Source organism: Canis lupus, chromosome 5 (genome assembly GCF_003254725.2).
Source record: "Canis lupus dingo isolate Sandy chromosome 5, ASM325472v2, whole genome shotgun sequence".
NCBI classification, from domain to species: Eukaryota; Metazoa; Chordata; class Mammalia; order Carnivora; family Canidae; genus Canis; species Canis lupus.
The window spans coordinates 68,323,176-68,344,399 of record NC_064247.1 but is presented as its reverse complement, the minus strand read 5'-3'; the positions used below and the strand labels follow the sequence as shown (position 1 = coordinate 68,344,399).

The window sequence follows — 21,224 nt, the reverse complement described above, 5'->3', positions numbered from 1 at the left end:
TGCGCGGCGGTTGCCGTGGCGACCCGGCAAGCGTTGGGCGGCCAACGACTCCGACGCGGGCGGCGGGCGGGCGGGGAAGGAAAGCAGCGCGTCGCTGACCCGGCGGGCGGCTTCGGCGACCCCGCGGAGCAGGGTGTGCGGGGCTCCCGGATAAGCATGCACCCCGAGGCCTCGGGGCCCGCGGTGGACGGGCGGGCGGGGCAGGGCCGCGCACAGGAGCCGGGCGTGGAGCAGTCGGCGGGCGACCACGGGGACGCAGGCCCGGCGGGCCGCAAGGAAGGTGCACACCGCTGCCCGGGAGCCGAGGGGCGGGGGGCTGCGGCCGGCACCACCCCTGACCCGGCCGGCCCGCGGGAGCCTTAGTAATAATGACGCGCGCGCCGCACGCCTTGTAAAGGGTGCTCCCGCCCCCAGCGATGGGCACTCCTCCCCGTTTCATGCAATTGGAGAAACTGAGACTTAGAGAGGTTACGAACTTGCTCCAGAGACATTACCCTCGTGAGGTCCTTGACAGCACAGACTCCCGCTGGACAGTCGGACTTCGCAGCGCAAGCCCTTACCCAGCACACCCGCCTCCCCAGCGCCCACCTATTACCTATTTGGAATGTTCCCCTTTATTGCAAGATCAAAGATCAAAGGCTCGGGGGGCAGGACGTCCTGACTGAATTAGCAGGGTCCAGTCCAGTGCCTGACCCATGGTAGAGAGTGAATGGGGAGCTGGTGGTTCTGAGGTCAGTGGGTGACTCCTCACCAGCTTCTCAGACAGCTTTCAGCCTCTGCTCTCACTTTGCTTGGGGCCCCAAGGGAAATCTTTCAATGGCTGCATAAGCTACTTGATTTGTATTTCGTTTTTTGAACTCACTCAACAAGCGTGTCTGGAGCATTAGCCGTCCAGGCAAGCCCTGTATGAAGAGCTGCAGGGAAGCTGTGTGGCTCACTGGAAACAGACAGGCTTTGGAGGTATTCACACTGGGTACAGATTGCAGCTCTGCAACTTGCCAGTTTTATGGCTGTCAGCCCAGAGATTAGCCTCTCTTTGCGGGGGGGGGGGGGGGGCAGTGTACTGGTCTGTAGGTAGGGGTAATTATATTAGGTTTCTGGGCTACAGTGGGCCATTAATCAACACTAGCTCTTATTATTCAGATAATCAATTATTATGTATGCTGAACACCTCTTGTGTATTTATTCCCCCAAACACTTATCTGGCACCTCCTGTGGCTGGACATTGCATGCAGTGGGAAATGGAAGAGTGTAAGACTCTGTCCCACACACAGAGTGGTTAGTCTGGTTCGATAGACCACAGGAGCATAGAGCACAGCAGCCAACAACTCTTAAAGATTTAAGTGCATTTGAACTGGCCAATTTTGATTGACCTTTAAAAAAAATTAAGTGCCTTTGAACGTGCTCCTTCTCTTTTTACCAAAGATGTTTTCGACACTTTTGTTTCTTTTCCTGTGGTTTTTCTTTGGGGCACTTTTTAAAAAGAAGGGAGAACATTGGGATCCCTGGGTGGCGCAGCGGTTTGGCGCCTGCCTTTGGCCCGGGGCGTGATCCTGGAGACCCGGGATCGAATCCCACATCGGGCTCCCGGTGCATGGAGCCTGCTTCTCCCTCTGCCTGTGTCTCTGCCTCTCTTTCTCTCTCTGTGTGACTATCATGAATAAATAAAATAAAATAAAAATAATTAGAAGGGAGAACATTGTAACAAATAGCCATGTATCATCACTAAGAATTGAAAATGATTAAAGTTTTATCATTTTTACTTCAAGTTTTTTTAATTAAGACATTTCAAATAAAGTTGATGCTCCTTTTGCCCTTCTCCCCCCAATTCTCATTCCTATACCCTCCTCCCCTTCCCTTGTCCAGAATTTTTGTGTGGATTCTTTCAATCACATCTGTCTCTCTCTCTCTCTCTTTCTGTCTCTCCCTTCTTCCCTCCCACCCTCCCTTCCACACATGCTTTCTCCCCTCCTCTCTCTCTATGTATATATATTATTTGTCCATAAACACCTCATAACATTGGTTTGTATGTTTTTAACTTATATAAATGGTATATATATGTGCTTATCATGAAACTTTATTTTCTCCTACCTGTTTCTGAGAATTATCCGTATTGATTGATGTAGTGCATTCTTCCCCAAGGCAGATACTAATCCGTTGTTTTACGTAACTAGCCACCACGGGTGGTTATTTGCATTGTTGACTGTCTTCTGCTATTAAAAGTAATGCAGTAATGAATACCTTTGTACATGCATCCTTGTGCACCTGTACAAAAGCTCTCATGGAGGACCTCCCTAGAAGTGAACTTGCCGTAGTCTTTACCAATGCTTTACAAATCGTCATACATTTAAAGAGCCCTCATGTTCCATATTAAAAGCCAACATTTACTAATCAAGTTGAAATTGGGCATTTTATACATCTCTTGATCTCTATTCCCTTATTTTATAGAAATTAATGACCCGAAGGAAACATGTGTGAGTCCTTCTGACACATCTTACCCAAGCAAGCAGAAACAGAGTGGTGACAGCAGGTCGGGCAGTTGCTTAGCAAATGAGAGAGATGACCAGGAAAATCACAGCCCCAGGTATGTGAGCATGCTGCTGCCAATTACAGCACATTTACTGAGGAAAGTATATGGTATAATCACCCCCCCCTTTTTTTAAAGATTATATTTATGTAATCATGAGAGACACAGAGAGGCAGAGACATAGGCAGAGGGAGAAGCCCCCCATAGGGAGCCCAATGCAGGGCTCGATCCCATGACACCAGGATCACACCCTGAGCCAAAGGCAGACGCTCAACCACTGAGCCACCCAGGTGTCCTGCTGTAATCACCCCTTTGAACAGATAAGGAAATTGAGGCTCACGGAAATTAAATAGTTGGCCCAGTGTCTAAGAATTAGTACCAGAGTCAGAATGGCGCTGCATTTATAGCACAACTAACCACAGTGTATTAAACTTTAATGCCAGGCCTGGAGAGAGAAACATCAGTAGTTCTTGATGACACTATTAAAAGTATTTTTATTAGAACATACATTGCAATTTTTAGGAATGCTGAAAGTAATGATATTGGAGGAGGCCCTGAAAGGTATACAAAAAAAGAACTTAAAATAGTTTATTAGGCAGAAAGAAAAGAAAGAAAGAAAGAAAGAAAGAAGAAAGAAAGAAAGAAAGAAAGAAAGAGAAAAAAAGAAAAGTTATCAGCCACTTAGGTTATTTTGGAATTTGGAGAAGAAATGGGTGTGCTAAAGAATTTTTGGAATGTTTCACAGCTGACAAATTGAAATAAATTTCTTATTCATGTTTCTCACTTAACAGAATGACTAAAAGTTTCCTGCAAAAACTCTGCAAGCAACACAAGCTTTATATTACCCCAGCATTGAATGATACACTGTATTTACACTTTAAAGGTAAGGACCTGGTAGAGGGGTCTGCTGTCAGGCAGAAGGCTCTAGTGGTATAAAAAAATTTCTTGCTGGGATCCTCTGGAGTTCTCAAAGTATATATGAGTAGAAATTTCAGAGTTTTGGGGTACCTGGCTGGCTCAGCCATTTAAGCGTCTGCCTTCAGCTCAGGTCATGTTCCTAGGATCCTGGAATGGAGCTGTGAGTCAGGCTCCCTCCTCAGTGGGGAACCTGCTTCTTCCTCTCACTGCCCTTGCTGTTCTCTCTCTCTCTCTCTCTCTCTCTCTCTCTCAAATAAATAAAATCTTTAAAATAAAAAAAGAAGGGGCAGCCTGGGTGGCTCAGTGGTTTAGCACCGCCTTCAGCCCAGGGCATGATCCTGGAAACCTGGGATCGAGTCCCATGTTGGGCTCCCTGCATAGGGCCTGCTTCTCCCTCTGCCTGTGTCTCTGCCTCTCTCTCTCTCTTTCTCATGAATAAATAAAAAAAATCTTTAAAAAGGGGGGGGGGGGCACATGGGTGGCTTAGTGGTTGAGCATCTGCCTTTGACTCAGGTTGTGATCCTGTGGTCCTAGGATGGAGTCCCACATTGGGCTCCCCACAGGGAGCCTGCTTCTCCCTCTGTCTCTCTGTCTCTCATGAATAAATGGGTAAAATCAGAAAAGAAAGAAGAAAGAGAAAGAAAGAAAGAAAGAAAGAAAGAAGAAAGAAAGAAAGAAAGAAAGAAAGAAAGAAAGAAAGAAATGGGTAAAATCAGAAAAGAAAGAAGAAAGAAAGAAAGAAAGAAAGAAAGAAAGAAAGAAAGAAAGAAAGAAAGAAAGAAAGAAAGAAAGAAAGAAAGAAAGAAAGAAAGAAAGAAAGAAAGAAGAAAAAAGGAAAGGAAAGGAAAGGAAAGGAAAAATTTCAGAGTTCAGTGAAGATCTGTAGAAAAGCAATAATATTTCCTTGACAAGTCTTCACTGACTGGAGCTGATAAAAGGGGCCACTGAGTATATAGATACCAGGGAAGCATGTGACATCCTTTACTTATATTTTCTGAAGGACTTAAAAATTTCTCAAACCAGCAATCCAGTAGTGAATGCTGGGCTTGGGTGGGACACATCTCGAAAGAGGAGGGTGATTAGTGCCTCCCAGGTCAGAGAAGCATGAACAGTGGCACCCCAGGGGCCCCAGGCCTAGTGTGCAGGATCCCATGTAAACCTCAGCGAGGGTCCGTAGACCTCACTAGTCCCAGCAGTGATGAAGAGGAGGGACAGCTTCAGCTTCCTCTGAATTCGGGTGGTCAACTCACTTCATAGACCCTCTCTGTGTGTTCCTTTAGTAGGAACTCTTCTGTACTCTGCTGGCGATGCAGAGGCACGTGCAGCCTGGCATCTGGGGGTTGGGGCAGCCACCGCGAGGCATGCCATGCCAGGGAGACCCAGGAAGGGTGCCAGCAGCACACACCCCTTAAGGAAATGCAAGGACTCCTAACTGATCTCCACACCTCCACGTTGCCATCTCCAAAATCTGGCACCCAACATGTAGGTGTCACAGTGAATAAGATGACTTAGGGGAGAGCCCAGGGGACCAATTTGAAGAGGTGGGGAGAAGAGGATCCAACAGGTCAGACTTAGTGCAGAGTTAGAAGGTGGAAGAGCCAAGACGGAGATGTGCCCGTATTCGCTCCTGCTCCCCTAGACCACACAAACCTAGCAACTGAATTCACTATCTGCTGCTATTTCGAGGGCCAGAACCGGGGGAATAGCTTAGCTGGCTCATTCTGGCTCACCAGGGATACTATAACTTTAATCAAAACTTTTTTAGGCAACAGAATAACTTTCAAGGGCTTTGGTGATAACAGATGAACCCCCAGTTACAAACTGATAATGAGTTACCAATGTAAACAAAGTGTTTGTTCTCCTTACCTTAAATTTGGCTCCTAAAACTGAAAAATAGAACAGGACCCACAGTTTGCACTGGCCTCGGGCTCAGCTGGATCCCTGTGCTCACGGCATGGCTTCACCGCAATGCCTGTTTCCTTCGCTTGGTTGGCCCTGCTCCTCTGGTTCACTGGGGGCAGGTGATCCCTCGCCTCCACCCACTGCCAGCCAAGAAGGGAAGGCAGCTGCTGCAGCGCTAGGCTTCACCCCACGGGGCTGGCAATTCCCCATTCTCTCCAGTGGAGCCAGCAAAACCTCCCAGGGTCCATCAAAGTTGGCCCTGCTTGGCTAAGTGTGACCAGCCCAGAGCAAATGGCCGTGCCTCTGATTGGCTGCCCGGGGAGCCACGGGGCAGTATCAGCAGAGGAATGCTCCCATGGTGTCACTAGGGGAAGGACATGTGGATGGTAGACGGGTAGTCAAAAACAAGGGTGACCCTGTGTCTTGCATGCATGGAGGAGCTTAGCCAGCACCCCCCTTCCTTCTCACTAGGTTTCAATCGGATCGAGAACTTGGAAGAGTACACAGGGCTACGTTGTCTCTGGCTGGAGTGCAATGGAATACAGAAAATCGAGAATCTGGAAGCCCAGACCGAATTGCGCTGCCTCTTCTTGCAAGTGAACCTGCTTCATAAAATCGAGAACTTAGAATCTCTACAGAAACTGGATGCTCTTAACCTGAGCAACAATTACATCAAGACCATTGAAAACCTCTGTGAGCTGCCCCACGAGGGTCCTTATGCCACTAGGTCCACCGCTTTCCCTTGGGGGAGGTCCTAAAGGTACTTTATACTTTTGTTGCTCACTTCTGCTGACCTCACCTTCCAGCCTGTCTGCCAGTCCTGAACACGCTCCAGATGGCCCACAACCACTTAGAGACCGTGGAAGACATTCAGCATCTGAAGGAGTGTTTGAAACTTTGCGTCCTTGACCTTTCTCACAACAAGCTGAGTGATCCAGAAATCCTGAGTGTCCTGGAGAGCATGCCTGACTTGGTAAAATGTGCATGCACACAAAACTTGCCTTCTTTAGATACTGAATCTCTTCCCCCCTTGCCTCCTCCCACCCCTCCTTTCCTCCGACCTTCTTTACCCAGCCTGTCCTCTTGATGTCTTTAGCTGGAGCACTTGAATGCCAGGTACTGTGTCATTTTGTCCACAAACACTTCAGTGTGAATCTCCTCAGGGGGGGTGTCACTCTTAGTCTCTGCTGTCCCCTCCCATCAATCTCCGAAGACACCAGTCCCGTTTTCAGGACTGCCACATCTGGATTTGGTTGATTGCGTCCCCAGGGTGTCATGTAACATGTTCTGCTGGTCCCGTATTTCCTGTGGAATGCTGATGGAGCCGGAGGCTCTGTCCAGTCCAGGTTCAGGGTTTCCCTTGGAGGTGTGTGGCTGCGTCGTGTCACAGGGCCTTCTCATGTCTGGTTGCCTCTGTTGTAACTCAAAGACAGCCTGATGGGGACCCGCGTGGTCAGCCTGCCGCAGCCAGGAAAAAGCCCTCATCCCTCTGTCCCCAGTTGTATAGCAGCTGCTGGTGGACACCGACTCTGCCTCATGAGTCATGGCTTCTGGAGCCACGCAGTGGCCATTGTCCAGCCCTCCCATCCCTGCCTCATTTATTAGCTGGAGCGTTCTCTGACGAGCACCTCCCTCATCACCTAAGGGTTCCCTAATATAGAGTTCTCACAGAAGGGTCCAGGATGGAGGTTTGGTTCTTTTTATTCATGGATTTTCAGAGAAAGGGAGCAAGTACCTAGCAACCACGAACAGTGACAAGGAATGGTTTTTCCTTCCCTTGTGTCATTATGAACCATGGTTTATGTATATAGTACTTGATCTGATTTCATCCTTGCTGTCATTTTAGTTTTGGATATTCAGATAGTCCCTTCTTCCGGCCTGTGGGGACCCCTCCAGGCAGCTGCTTCCTGTGTCCTTGTGACTCAACTCCAGTAGCCCTTGACAGCTTCCTTGCTTTCTTGTGTGTGCATGTTGTCTTGTGCTCTAGGTAAAACATTAAAGATAGCACCCCAAAACCCTGAGTTCACCATGTACTGCCTAGGGTGTGGATATGTAAGGAAAAAGTGAGATGATTTAAAGAGAAATAGTGAGCAACTCATAGGTCAGGAATAGTGTTCTGAGTAGATTGTCAGGGAGGACTCGTTTAGAACTGCCAGCACACAGCGATCATATACAGCTGTGTCATATAACACTTTATTTTCTTTTTGCTTAACTGCTATAACAAATTATCACACACTAGGTGGCTTAAACAGCAGAAATTTATCTTCTCATGATTCCAAGAGGGTAGGAATAGTCCAGAATTGTGGTGCCAGGGGTAGGTGAGGGGGCTTCTCCCTGTGTCCGGTGTCCTCGCATCGTCTCCTCTACATGTCAGTGTTCCAATCCCCTCTTCTAAGGACAGCAGTCGGGTGGGACCAGGGCCTGTAATCTGAATCACCTCTTTAAAGGCCCTCTCTCCAAATACAGCCACATTCTGGGGTGCTGGGTTAGAAATTGAACATATGAATTTGGGGATGGGGAACACAGTTCAGTCCATGACAAAAGCAGTCTGCTTTACAATTGTTTTGTGATTGGTTTTTAAAAATTTTTATGTATGTATGTATGTGTATGTGTGAGAGAGAGAGAGAGAGTGAGCAAGCAAGGGGAAGGGGAGAATGGGAATCTCAAGCAGACTCCCTACTGAGCATGGAGCCCAATGTGGGGCTCGATCCCATTACCCTGAGTTGGGTACTTAATCAACTGAGCCACCTAGGCACCCTGTTTCGTGTCTGCTATTAAATTCTCCACCCATATAAAATCTTTAAAAATAAATAAATCTCCACCCACCATGCAGCCCCCTCATGCCTGCTCTGGGGTGTATATTGCACACACATACACACCCCTATTCCCCCAGCCCCACAGAGTAAATACCCACCAGAATGAAGTTTGGGGAATGTTAACCTTACTAGGTTGCAGTATATTTGTTTTTTCCAATAACACAGACCACTTTCAATAAGAAAACTCATGAGTGGGACGCCTGGGTGGCTCAGCAGTTGAGCGTCTGCCTTTGGCTCAGGTCGTGATCCTGGAGTCCTGGGATCGAGTCCCACGTCGGGCTCCCTGCATGGAGCCTGCTTCTCCCGCTGCCTGTGTCTCTGTCTGTCTGTGTCTCTCTCTCTCTCTCTCTCTCTTTCTCTTTCTGTGTGTCTCTCATTAATAAATAAATAAAATCTTAAAAAAAAAACTCATGAGTTCAGGCAAACTAGTTTTAAGTGGATCTTCTGCTGCATGTTGCTTTAGCTGCCCACTTCTCCAAGTGTCACGAGCAGGAAAGGAGGAGACAGGGTTTAAAGACAGGGGATGCCACGTGACATCCAGCAGATGCGTGAGCCTGGCGAGCTGGCACATTCCATCCTTTCCCTATCCGAGCTTCCCATCTGCCTGGCTGCTGTGTATGCTTTCTTAAAATGAGTCCTGGCTGGGAAGGTGAGAAAACAGCCAATTAGACTGAAGCTAATGTCAGCCAAAGAGCTTGGGTGAGCAAAATAACATCCTCACTGAGTTGGACAGGCCTCCAGACGTGTTTTCCAAGGTTGTTCTGGAAGGACAGTGAGATTTCAGGTCTGTGGTTGAAGTACAAGAATGGGCTGCTCCATTACTAGGACAGTTATGATGGCCAAAAAGCAAGGAAAACCTTCTAGCTTCCCTGATAAAGTCATCTGGGGGTGGTGGGGGGCACAGGCGTCTTATTTATGTACTGTCAGAGCACAGCACGTGTAGACTACTTGAATCACACCCATGTTTGTTAGTAATCAGTCTGGCTCTGCCTGTATGCTTCCAGCGCGTACTGAATTTGATGGGAAACCCCGTTATCAGGCACATCGCTAATTATCGAAAGACTGTCACCGTTCGGCTGAAACACTTAACATACCTGGATGACAGGCCAGTTTTCCCAAAGGACAGGTAAGGAGGAGAGAAGCCTTTGGGTCGCATGTTAGTACGTAATGGTTGAACACGCTTAATAATAAACTTGTACACATTGCTAAATTGCGAGCATTTGCAATATTCTTAGGAAACAAGTTTAATGGCTACATAATTGTTTATAATAAGAAATTACCTATTCTTGAGCACTTACTCATTGATTTTTTTTTCATAATCCTCTTATAACTATCCTTACACATAAGTCTCTGACCTCATTGCTGATTTTGTTAGGGTGGAATTTGAGTAGTTGTATTATTGGGTTAAAGACTGCAGTTTGAGACTTTGTAGAGGTGCTTGCAAATATTTCCTAATCATTTTCTAGAAAATTTGTGATGATTCATGACTTCATCAGACATAGCCATATAAATGAAATCTTCATCAGGCGACTCAATGAGTGAAGACTGTATCTCATCTTACTGTGGGGTAACTGATGAGGTTGGGCACTCTTATGTGTTTGTCAGGCAGGTGGATCTCTTGCTCTGTGAGCACCCCATTTATAACCTCCTCCCAGTTTCCTTTTGGAGGTCCTTTTGTTATTGGTTCATAGGAGGTCTTTTTTTTCTTTTTTCTTTTTTTCATAGGAGGTCTTTTTTAGATTAAGAATATTGAACCTGGGACTGCCATGTGTATGGTCACGACTCTTGTATCTATGTTTTTAATTTAAGTCACCATTGATTCTCACTTAGAATAAAATCTCTGTACCATGGGCTGCTTGAAGTGAAATGCAATCTAAACTTTAAGGTACACAGCATTTTTTTTTTTTTTTTTGGTACACAGCATTTAAGAAGCAGTGTAGCTGGTAGTATGTTTTTGAATTCACAAAGTTAAATCAAACTAACAAATATTTCAAGTAGAAGTGAGAGCCTCCAGGTGAAGAAAACAAGACCACCTGCTCCTGGGAAGTCGGGGGAAGGCGTACCCAGCTCCACGGCACCCAGGGGCCACAGGGGCCACAGAGCAGAGCCTAGGCAGTGACTTTGAAACACAGGCCTGCAGCCCTGAGGTCTGTTCCCTTGGGTGGGCTCCCCCAGCTTCACATTCCTCATCAGGAAGGTGGGGACAATATGACCACAGGTGGGATTTGAGAAGTGCTGGGCTCAGAAGGAGTAAACCCATGGGAGCAGCAGCTAAGGATTCTGAGCCTCAACCATGGGTGGTGCTGAGCCACAGGAAAGTGGGAGCAGGGATAGGAGCCAGCCTCTTTGCATATTGCCACTCTGGTTCAGGGGTCGGACTCACTGGGGTTTGAGCCCTAGTTCCTCCCATCCCCTTGCTGTCCCATATCAGCCACTTGCTGTTCTCCCTGCCAAGGAGGTTCCTCACAGGTGTTTGCAGGTGTCTGATCACCTGTCCCCTCAGGCAGCTCTCCATCTCACGAGCACCTTTTCCACCTGGTGTCTCTCTAACCGGCTCTCTTTTCTTTGGACACATCAGCCTTTGACATACTTGTTTCCTTTTGAGTATCCATCTTTCCCCATTAAAAGGCAGCTCTAATAGAGCAAGTATTGTCATCTCTTGTAACCTGCTGTATCCCCAGCCACTAGAACAGTTTGCCCACTTAAAGTGTACAACTCGATGGTTTCTGGTATATTCACAGAGTTGTACAGCCACCACCACGTCAATTCTAAAATATTTGTATTGCCCCAAAAGACTAACCCTTACTCATTAGCTGATATTCCTCATCCCCTCTCTCTTCCAGCCCCATCTCCATGTTTTTTTTTTTTTTTCCCTATGCTGGATGTTTCCTATCAATGGAATAGTACAATATGTGGCCTTGTGTGATTGGCTTCTTTCACTTCCACAATAGTTTCAAGGTTCACACACACTGCAGTGTAGATCAGTAACTCATTCCAAAATAATGTCACAAAAGAATATTCCATTTGGAGACACCATGTTTTATTCAGCCAGGAATTGGTGAACTTTGCAGTTGTTTCCACTCTGGGGCTCTTGTGACAGGTGCCGCTACAAGTGTTTGTGTGCTGGGTTTTGTGTGGACATTGGTTTTCAACTGTTGAGCAGATACTTAGGAGCACGATGCCAGCTTGTAGGGAAGATTACTCGTAGCTCTGTAGCTGCCAGGCTCTCCTCTAGGGGGCCGCACCAGCCTGTGTTCCCACCAGGATGAGTGGGCTCCACCTTCTTCCCAGCATCTGGTGTCAGTGTTTGGGATATCAATTGTCCTAATAGGCGTGATGTGGCATCTCCTCGTTGTAACCCGCAATTCCCTGATGTCAGAGGACACTGAGCTGCTTTGCCATCTGCCTGTCTTCTTTGGTGAGGTGTCTAGATCGTTTCCCGCTTTTTTTTTTTTTAATTGTGGGTTGTTTGTTTTTTTTGAGGTCTCATAGTTGTCTGTTTTGAACATAAGCCATGTATCAGTTCTCTTTCTTGTAAATATTTTCTCCCAATTCATGGCTTCTCATTTCATTCTTTTAAATTTTTCTTCTACTTTTAAATTGTGTTGTTTTTGTATTCATGAGTCATAGGAGTTCTTTATTCTATATACTCATCCCCTAGTAGGTGTATGACTTGCAGATATCTTCCCACATTCTGTGGGGTGTTTTTTTACTTTGTGGTATTCTTTGTGTTACAAACATTTTTAATTTTGATGGAGTCTGGTTTCTCTATTTTTCCTTTTTATTGCTGGTGCTTTTGGCATTGCATTGAGAAGCCTTTGCAAGCCATTAAGGAGGGGAGTGTGCATATGTTAACCGATATTCTGTGGCCACACGTCCCATGTGCCTTCAGTTTGATTTGGAGAAAATGAGCGAGTTTGGTGAGACAGTATATTTTGAATTACTTTTACCTTGTTGAAAATTAGGAACTCTCCAATTTCTGTTTTTTGTTTGTCCTCTTCAACAGAGCTTGTGCAGAGGCCTGGGCCAGGGGAGGGCTTGCAGCGGAGAAGGAGGAGAGAGAGAAGTGGGAGAGCAGAGACCGGAAGAAGATTGAGGACAGCATTGAAGCCCTAGCAATGATCAAGCAGCAGGCAGAAGAGAGAAAGCGGCAGAAAGCCAGCCAGGAGGGAGGTACGCGCTCTGGGTAGCAGTAGCACCCAGGGCTCTGTGTAGACTAGAGATCTGGGCTGGGGAACTTGGCCTTTCATCTCTGGGATTTAGCTTTGACCTTTAGCTTTCACACACCTGCGGATGCCTGTGCATGTGGCCTCACCCACCTGCCAAGGGTTAGGAAGAGCCCCAGCATTAATGGGCAGTTTCAAGCCACTTTCAGTGATAAAAGTGCAGTTGTGTTAAAATAGCCTCAGTCTTCCAAAATAAATGATCTATTCGTTTTTTATGACTGTCATGACAAATTACCATAAATTTAGGGGCTTTAAAACAACACAATTTTATAGGTCAGAAGTTGAACGTGAGTCTGTGAGTCTCACGGAGCTAAAATCAAGGTGTGGCCAAGGCTGCATTCCTTCTGGAAGCTCCTGGGGAGAATCTGTTTTTTCATCTTTTCCAGCTTGTTGAGATCCCCTCAGTGCTGCCATCCCTGGACCTGTGGCCCCTCTTCCACCTTCCTCTGCAGGACCTTCAAATCTCTCCTGCTCTGACCCCCTGCCGCCCTCTCTTTAGGATCTATGTGGTGACGCTGAGCCCACCTGGATACTCTAGGATCATCGCCCCATCTCAGGGTCCTTAATCTCCTCTGCCAAGTCCCTTTTACTCTGTGAGGTCACATTCTGACAGGTTCTAGGGTTAGGATGCAGACACCTTTGTGGGGCCATTATTCTGAATATCGTGAGTTCATATCAAAGCACTGTGCTATTGTACTGATTTCATGCTCACCCCACATAGTGCCATTGACAGCAATAAATCTGCCAGCATCTAGACCGGGGGCTTAGTCTGTGTCTTCATCCCGTATCTCAGCCACATGGTTATTAAGGTTTTCCATTACTACTCTTGCTCCTTTAAATCCACCATTTGCACGCAGGAAGTTCTCTCTGCCCACGTAGTGGGGATGGGTATAAATAAATAAGCTTTTGCACACAAATGCAGGCACATGTTCTTCCTCACACAAGGAACTGGCTCACAGACATTGTCACAGATCCTGACAGGGAGAGCACTAGGTCCTTGCTCCTTGGAGTTTCCCTGGGGAGGTGAGCTTTTTGGAAAAGCCTAAGGAATAATAAAACAGCTGTATTGTCCACCTAGATTGTGTTGAGTGCACCCCCACCTCCGTGGACACAGCTCCGTGGCTTCAGTGCTCAGCGCACACTTGGATGGACATCGCTGCATCCCCAACGGTGCCCCGAGCTCGCTCCCAGCAGTTTGCTGCATGTCCCCGAGACATGTCCAGACTGCCCTCCCACCCCAGGTCCTCCCGGCCCACCTTTGGTCATCTCTCGTTTAGGGGAGGAGCCAGTGCCAGAGGAGAACCAGAACGTGGATGCCAGCATGCAGGGGAAGGACAAGTCTCATGAGGAGCAGGAGAGGCAGCAGAAAATGGAGCTGTTTGTCAGGGAAAGCTTCGAGGCCAAGGATGAGCTATGCCCGGAAAAGCTGAGTCTTATAGAGGAGCTGCCTGTGGAGGTCAGCAGGCAGACTGAAGACCAGGAGCCGGGGGTGCTGCTCCTGGGGGAGGCCCTGAAGCCGGCCGCCCCCAGAGCCACCTGCAAAGGTAAGGAGCTGGGGGCTGCATGAGGCCCCCCGGGGGACCACAGCCTCTGAGCCACCCTGTGGGGCGTTTCCCATTGCTGTGCCATTAGGACACAGTGGTGTCTCATTTGCCAGAGCAGCACTGCCCATGGAAATACAATGAGGCCGAAGTATATTTTCTAGTAAACAGAGTAAAAAGAAATGGGTGAAACATTAATATTATATTTTAACCAAACCCAGCCTATCTAAAAGATAATCCTTTTAATCAATATAAAATTCTTCACATGATACTTTTATTGGCACAATGTCAAAGCCCAGTATACATTTGACCCAGCACGTCTCAATGTGGATGCTACCTTTTCCCTGGTTCAAGGGAGATGTAATCCTCCTAAAAGGAGGGAGGCTGTTTTATACTGCTTCAGGTGTCGAATTTAAATGAATCAAAAATCAAAACAAATTAAGAACTTCAGATCCTCAGGAGTACTGGTCACATTTCCAGTGCTCAGTAGCCAACCTTGTGCAGCTACGGCTACTGCGGTGGACGATGCAGGTCTAGGCAAAGCGGGCCCCCTGGTGGGTTCAGCCACATTCCTTGGGTCCTGCTAACTAGTGGAAAAACCCAGGACTTCCCTGAGATGCTGTCCTATTGCTGTAGCATTGGTGAAGATGAGCCAGGCCTGGGCCATGCCCTACCTGCAGGGCCTTGAGAGACGGGGAGCACGTGGTCCCCCTGAGCAGCATCTGGGGTCTGTTTGGGGAGTTCAGCTGGTCTGACCCAGAACACAGGTGCCCAGCAGGAAGGTGCCCACTGTCAGAGAGACCTAGAAGTAACCCTGTGCCCAGACCGCCGAGACCACCAGCCAGAGGGACAAGGGCCACACCCCAGCATGCCAGGTAGGGGTGAATTCTCTTTCCAGTGAAAGGATTTGGACAGAGCAGACCATCCTCAGTGATGAACTCAACTGACCCCACCCCCGAACAGTGCCCCACTATCCATCCATGGGGACTTAGAGCCACAGCCTTTCTTCAGTGATATGTGAAAAACCCAACTCCTTTCACAGGCTGCGTGTGGGAGATGAAGATGCACATTAGGCAGGAGGCATATATAGGCGGGGATAGACCCCCCGCCCCCAGGGACTCAGAAACCCTGTTTCTGCCAGGGCCGAGACTCAGGAATTCCCCAGGGATCCCAGGGGAGCGAGAGGCAGTGGGCAGAAAGGAAGAAGGAGCAGGAGGGACAAGTGTGCAAGCCCTCCAGGCCCTGCCCCCGAGCGCTACAGGAGGGAAGAGTTCTGTCCCCGAGCGGCCACTGCCACAGAAAGAGAACAGTGCTCTCTGGTGCTGCACCTGGTGTGGCAGCAGAGTGGCCCCTGAGGGATGCCAGCCTTTGCCTTCCTCAATGGACAGAAGGCACATTTGAAAAGAAGCTTGTTCACTGCAGTGGCCATGGTCTGGAGCACGAGACACAGCCAGCTCTGTTATCCAACATGCATTGCCCCCTGAGATGGCCAGGGCTTCCCAGGTCTTGTGTGGCCCCATTTGACGGAAGTGGAAACAGAGGCTCAGAGCAGTGAAGTAACTTGCTCCAGGAGGGGAGCAAGTGCATGGTGGACACAGGGATCAAAGCCAGCACTGCCCCGGTCCCTGCTCTCTGCTCCCCCTGGGCTAACCCCTCTGGGTGTCCACGTCCCGAGAGGTGAACTGGGCTGGCAGAGCAAAGAGATCCTCCTTCCACTTTGATTCAAATGACTCTGCCACAAGAAGGGCCAATCTCAACATAAAAACTTTCTTTTTAAACAACTACTTTCCATCCCCCTTTCCTGCATTGGACCGTCTTTCCTCATATGTGGAGGATGGGAGGAGTGAGGAGGTGGCCGGCGTGAGCAGCTGTGCTCCATTCTCCGTGCGAAGTCTGGACCACCTCCTGTGATCAGGAGTCCGTGCTGGCTCCCTGAGGAGCAGGGCCGGGATTGGGTGCCCGAGTCACCTCCCAAGCCCATGGGAAGTCTGCATCTCAGGGCAGGGGGAGCACCTGCACCATCGTGGAAATCGCAGCACCTCCCGCCTCTCCTTCCACCCTCCCCAGAAGGGCTTCAGCTGCTTCCTGGTGGTCCCCAGCACGGTCTGAGGACAACACAAGTGTTTCACTAAAACTGTGTACAGGTGGGGCAGGGAAGTTTCTAGATAGATATCCTGAGGTCAAAGCCACATCCAACCCCTCAATCAGCTGAGTGACTGCAGGCAAACCCCAAAACCTCTGGGAGCCTGTTTCAGCCACTGTGAAATGAAAACAGTCTCTCTGCCATGGATTGAACGAGGTACGTAAGCTACACTCCCAATAATTGTTCATCTCTTCCCTGCCTTACCTTTTCCCAAAACAAAGCCTAGGCAGATTGTTTTTAGGCAACAAAGGGACCCAGCTGCTGCCTTGAGAAGCTTCTGGTGGCTGGCCGGAAGGGAAGCAGACCATGGTAGTTATCACCAGCACTGAATTGCAGAAGCCACAGGGACGATGATGTGGAGACTGTGACCGCTGGACCCAGCGAGGGAAAGCCAACCACAACAGCGACCACAGAAGCCCTCTGCCCACCTTCTTGTTTCATGGGACATCAGGCCCACTGGGGTTCTCTGAGCCAAACTGGACACAGTGGACCTGTGTGTGGCTAGGAAGGTTGAGCCTTGGATCTCTCATGATGGAAGCCATGAGGCTGAAGAGCAAGCAGAGAACAGGACCCAAGGATAGGGCCTGGGGACGTCCAGGAGTGGGAGACTGGAGTAGGAGGAGGGACCCGTCCCAGCTTCACATTCCCAGGCAGCCCTGTGTTACTTAGTGAGCCTCCTGGATGCTGGCGCTGCCACCAGGGACGGGCAGGCCCCACGGGTGGTGGACTCTGCCCGTCTTGGGCAGGGCCGTCACCCTGGAACCTCCAGCCTGCCTCCCATCCACCTCCCAAAGGCCTTTATCCCCTGCCAGCCACCCGGCCAAACTGCCACCCGGCTAGTACTTTCACCTTGTCTGAGTCACTGCCCAGTTCCAGCCAGAGGGTGGCTCTCTCGTCTCCTTCTCCTTTCTCTTTAGACAGAACCCGGTCCTAATCTGGTGATTCTCGCAGCTTCGGTCTCTGGGGCTGGCCTCCCTCTGCCCTCGGGCTTGTCAGCCTGTGCACCGAGCATACAACCAGCCCCGAGGTGACTAACTCTGTGTCATTCTTAGAACCGGCCCCCGACACTGTGGCCCCCAACACCGCGAGCCCTGAGACTGTGGCTGGAGATGAAGATTTGGAGGTGAAGGAGAAGCTCTTCATCGATGTAAGTAAACAGCTGCCCCTGGAGAGAAGGGTCTGCTTTATGGTTGGTATCGGATCACACGGAGACCCTCCAAATCCTCACGAACCAACGTGTGCTCTGTGGCCAACGGGCTTGCCATCCACAAGCTGCTCAGAATTCATTCCGGATGCTCGGGCCAGACCTGCCTGTTAACATGGTCTCCCCAGGTGTTCATACGTGTGTGTGTTCAAGATTGAGAGGTGCCAGGCCAGACGGTTCCCCATCTCCCTTGACAGAACTCTCGATTTGTTTTCTCCAAAGTGACACTGCAGAGCAGTTCTCTGGCGAGCCTAATACAGAATCCTTGAGAATGTGGCATTTTTCACTGGAGCCTCCAGTCCTCTGCTGACGCCATCCAGTGAGCAGCATGTGCCACATCCAGGCTTGTTGCTTCTTGATGGTGGGCATGTGGCCTCGAGAATCCCTGTCCTGGCTTTGCCCACGTTGGTGACACAATAAATGCCCTGGCCCATGGGGGTGGGTACCATGGGGTTCACACATTTCCCACCTGGCCAGGGAAGCGTGCTGGGAGTGGGGACCAAGATTGCGGAGGCATTTCTCCCCACTTCAGCCTCACGGCCTGCAGGCTGCCGGTGCTCACTTGGGTCACTGGGTGGGATGGCCAGCTTCCCGGGGCACGAGTGAGCTCCTGCCGGCTTCCCAGGCAGCCTCCTCCATTTCCTGTGGCTCAGCAGGACTTACACGGAGCAGTCAGTGTTCAGAGCAGGCTTCTAGTTTTCAGAGCCTATGTAGAGTAAAAAACAGAGCTGGGGAGAGAGAACCAGCTGTATATAGGATGGCTAAGAGCTAATGCTTATTTTTTTTTAAGATTTATTTGAGAGAGAGAGAAAGTGAGAGAGCGAGCATGAGCAAGGGGAGGGGCAAAGGGAGAGGGAGAAACAGACTCCCCGCTGAGCAGGGAGCCCCACATGGGACTTGATCCCAGGACCCTGGGGTGATGATCTGAGCCGAAGGCAGACGCTTCACCGACTGAGTCACCCAGGTGCCCCAATACTCACGGTTCTAATTGTGCCTGGCACTGTTCTAAAGATACCATATATTGGTTGACTGACCCTGCCAGTAGGTACCATTCTCATCCCCATTTCACAGACGAGGAGATTGAGAAACAGAGGTTAAGCAATTTGCCCAGGGCTCCACAGCCAAGCAGGGACAGAGCAGGAATACCAAGCTTGGCAGTCTGGCTCAAGGTCACACATCCAACCACATCCATCGCTGCCTGGCTCACGTGCTGGGCTGGTGGCTCTAGAGGAAGAGACAACAAACCCACAACACAAAAGCCCCCTAGTTGCAGGGAGGCCCAAACCACACTCATTTTATAGCACTTTGAGTCCCAGGATGAATCTGGACATTGGCAGTGCACGTGGTTTGGGCCCCACATCTCTCCCAGGTGATCTGGCCCCGTCTCTGATGACAAAGCAAAGTGGAATGAGGAATAGGTATTCCTGGGAACCCCTTTCACTGCTGAGGTCGGGATCCTCAGATGGCAGCGTGTGTACGGTTGCCCAGAGTGCTTGCGGTCCTTATGTCTCTGCACGCTTTGCTTGCACGGGACCCAGGCTCACGGACTTGCTTGCTCTTCCAGGACCTGCCGGACTTGGAGGACGCTGATGTGGGCGAGGCTCTGGACGGCCAAGATGAGGTCATCAGCCCTGCTTTCCCACTGTCAGCGTGATGTCACGGTCACTTGGGCCCTGTGACCCACAAAGCACGGCTCCCTCCCTAATGCACCCGGGCCCCCTGAGCCCCCTCTCCAGAGCAAGTGCAGCCGCTCACTTCCATCAGGTCTTATGATGACTCCCGTGTGTCTTCCTGGACACACGTTTTGTCACTGACCTTCACTGCTCCTAGCAGATAATTCCCTGAGGACAATTCTGTCCTTCAGAGGTAGTTGGTGTGCACTTTCAGGATGTCTGTCCTGTAGTGACACACAGATGGGGAAGGGAAGGAGGAGTACAGGAGGCAGGATGGGGGCTCTCCCACGTGGACCGGCATTGCTGGGGCCTGGGTGCCAGACTGGGGCCCGAGGGAGAGGACAGCGTAAGGCACCGTCTCTGTGCAGGAGCACATTGTGAGCTAGGAAACGCGCGCGCGCGCACACACACACACACACACACACACACACACACAACCCACCCCACAGCTCCCCTCATCTCCAAGTGAGCTAGGTCCCGGAGGAGCATCTGCCAGCCGATTCGGAGCCCTGGGGGGTGGTGTTGGTGTAGCAGGCACAGCACTGGTGGGGGGAGTGTGGCTGGACGCCTGGCGGAGGGCTGGAGCGGAGCCCCGCTGCACACCTCGCCACCACCTCGGGGCTCGGGAACGGCTGGCCAAGGGCATCGGTGCTGAGGCCTCTCTTCCCAAGGGCAGAGTGTTAGGCTCCCTCAGGCCTGTCTTATACGTGGAAACAGAGTATTTTATGATTAAAAAAAAAAAGGCAGAATCAGCACTGGGCATTTTATAGGTGACTATCGGGAAAGCAGAAAGGGTCACACACGTTTTTATCTTAACAGATGTGCTTTCCAAAGGTGACAGCCATCTCGAGCTTGAGTGATGACAGTGAACCCGAACTGGATTACTCCTCACTCCCAGTCCTGGAAGACACCCCAGATGCGCTTTCAAACATATTCGCAATCCCCAGGGACACCTCCAGGAAGGCTGAGACACCCTTTACGGACATATTTAAAGCAGCTAAGAGGAACTCGGAAACCCCAAGTAGAGACACCAAGTCCCCACGCCCGCTGATCCAGGAGCTCCACGGCGAGGAAGCTTCAGACCAGTCACCAAGGTCGCCAACCTGCCAAAGGGATACCACACCACCCCTACCACCCCCTTCCAGTGAGGACGGGGACGGTGACCTGCTTCCAGCCTCTTCCCCAGGTAAGACCACCCTACTTTCAAGACCACAGAGGCCCAAGCTCGGATGGGGGGAAAGGAATTGCCAATAACCCAACCCCAAGCAGAGGGCAGCTGATGGGTTGGAGAGGCCGCTCTCAACAGGCCATGGAGATGTCCTGGAAACCTGTATTCACCCCCAGCCTCTCCAGACTCAGGCTTCTGAGGGCAGGCGGGCTCTGGTGACGTGAGGACTGGGAGTGTGGGAAAAATGAGTGACTGCTGGCCTGAGGGTAGAGGATCTGGTGAATGCTGAGAGGGGTGGTGCTGGCAGGGAGGGGAGGCTCACCAGGCAGGGGGTGGCCAGCTAGAGTACACCTGGCTGGGCAGGACAAATCACACGTTGACTGGTCAGCCTGGCCTGGCACTCGGGGCCCATGCACATGGCCAAGGAGAGGCCCGTGTTGGGGAAGCGGGGAAAGCGGGGTTGTGTTCACTGGAACGAGCCAATGGGGCGGGGTAGGGTGGCTAGTTCAGCAACTGTTGCTGGGCCTCCGCTGAGCTCAGGCCATTCCTGTTCTCACCCGACGCTGGGCTGACCCGAGGCCTGCAGGCAGGAACACACGAGGGGCTGCCCACAGTTCCCATGCACACGACCTTCTTTCCTAACTCCTTAGAAAACATCACCAAAGAGAATGAGGCACTGTCTGAGCCCGAGCTTGTGGAGCGTGAGGCGGAAGGAGACCGAGAGGACATTGAATTTGGCTTGGACTGAACCCTCAAGTGGCCCTTCCGCCCCCACACTAATGGGGACAGTTGGTGGCTAGGGCCCTCCATGGGCTCAGGTCACCCCCTTGACTGGGCTCCCCTTCCTTCCTGAGAGTGCTCGGGGCCTCCGCTGCCCCTCCACTGGTGCCTCTGCAAGTGTGCGACAGCCGTGTTCCTGTTCTCAAAGCAGGACACGACTGACCTCCCCCGGTTCTGTGGCATAAGCTGTGTAACTGAGCATTACAGACATTTTAGCATCCACGTGAGTCAAAGTGTTATTGGATTATTTACTATCTGTGTGAGTCCTGTGCTTCCTTGCACCAAGTATCCTGAGAAAAGATCCACTCTACATGTGTGATTAGAAA

The 21,224-nt window shown here is 50.3% G+C and overlaps 1 protein-coding gene across 3 annotated transcripts; it reads left to right on the top strand.

Annotated features, from left to right (window-relative positions):
• Nucleotides 1–10: 10 nt before the first annotated feature.
• DNAAF1 (dynein axonemal assembly factor 1) lies at nucleotides 11–21,125 on the top strand. 3 transcript variants are annotated; one of them, XM_049110636.1, is made up of 12 exons: nucleotides 11–133; nucleotides 2,449–2,584; nucleotides 3,319–3,410; nucleotides 5,819–6,040; nucleotides 6,154–6,320; nucleotides 9,168–9,289; nucleotides 12,170–12,336; nucleotides 13,667–13,933; nucleotides 17,126–17,220; nucleotides 18,842–18,898; nucleotides 19,770–20,136; nucleotides 20,769–21,125. In XM_049110636.1, exons 3-12 carry the CDS (start codon nucleotides 3,320–3,322, stop codon nucleotides 20,864–20,866), a joined length of 1,653 nt encoding a protein of 550 aa, XP_048966593.1. In that variant the 5' UTR covers nucleotides 11–133; nucleotides 2,449–2,584; nucleotide 3,319; the 3' UTR covers nucleotides 20,867–21,125. The 3 variants fall into 3 exon arrangements, with proteins under 3 accessions (XP_048966593.1, XP_048966592.1, XP_048966594.1); XM_049110635.1 differs by lacking the exon at nucleotides 11–133 and adding an exon at nucleotides 140–280; XM_049110637.1 differs by lacking the exon at nucleotides 11–133 and adding an exon at nucleotides 896–960.
• Nucleotides 21,126–21,224: the final 99 nt, after the last annotated feature.

Coding starts and splice junctions, on each gene's coding strand:
- DNAAF1 (XM_049110635.1), top strand. CDS start 157: ATGCACCCCGAGGCCTCGGGGCCCGCGGTGGACGGGCGGGCGGGGCAG. Junction 6,321..9,167: donor TGGAGAGCATGCCTGACTTG/GTAAAATGTGCA, acceptor GTATGCTTCCAG/CGCGTACTGAATTTGATGGG. Junction 9,290..12,169: donor CCAGTTTTCCCAAAGGACAG/GTAAGGAGGAGA, acceptor CCTCTTCAACAG/AGCTTGTGCAGAGGCCTGGG.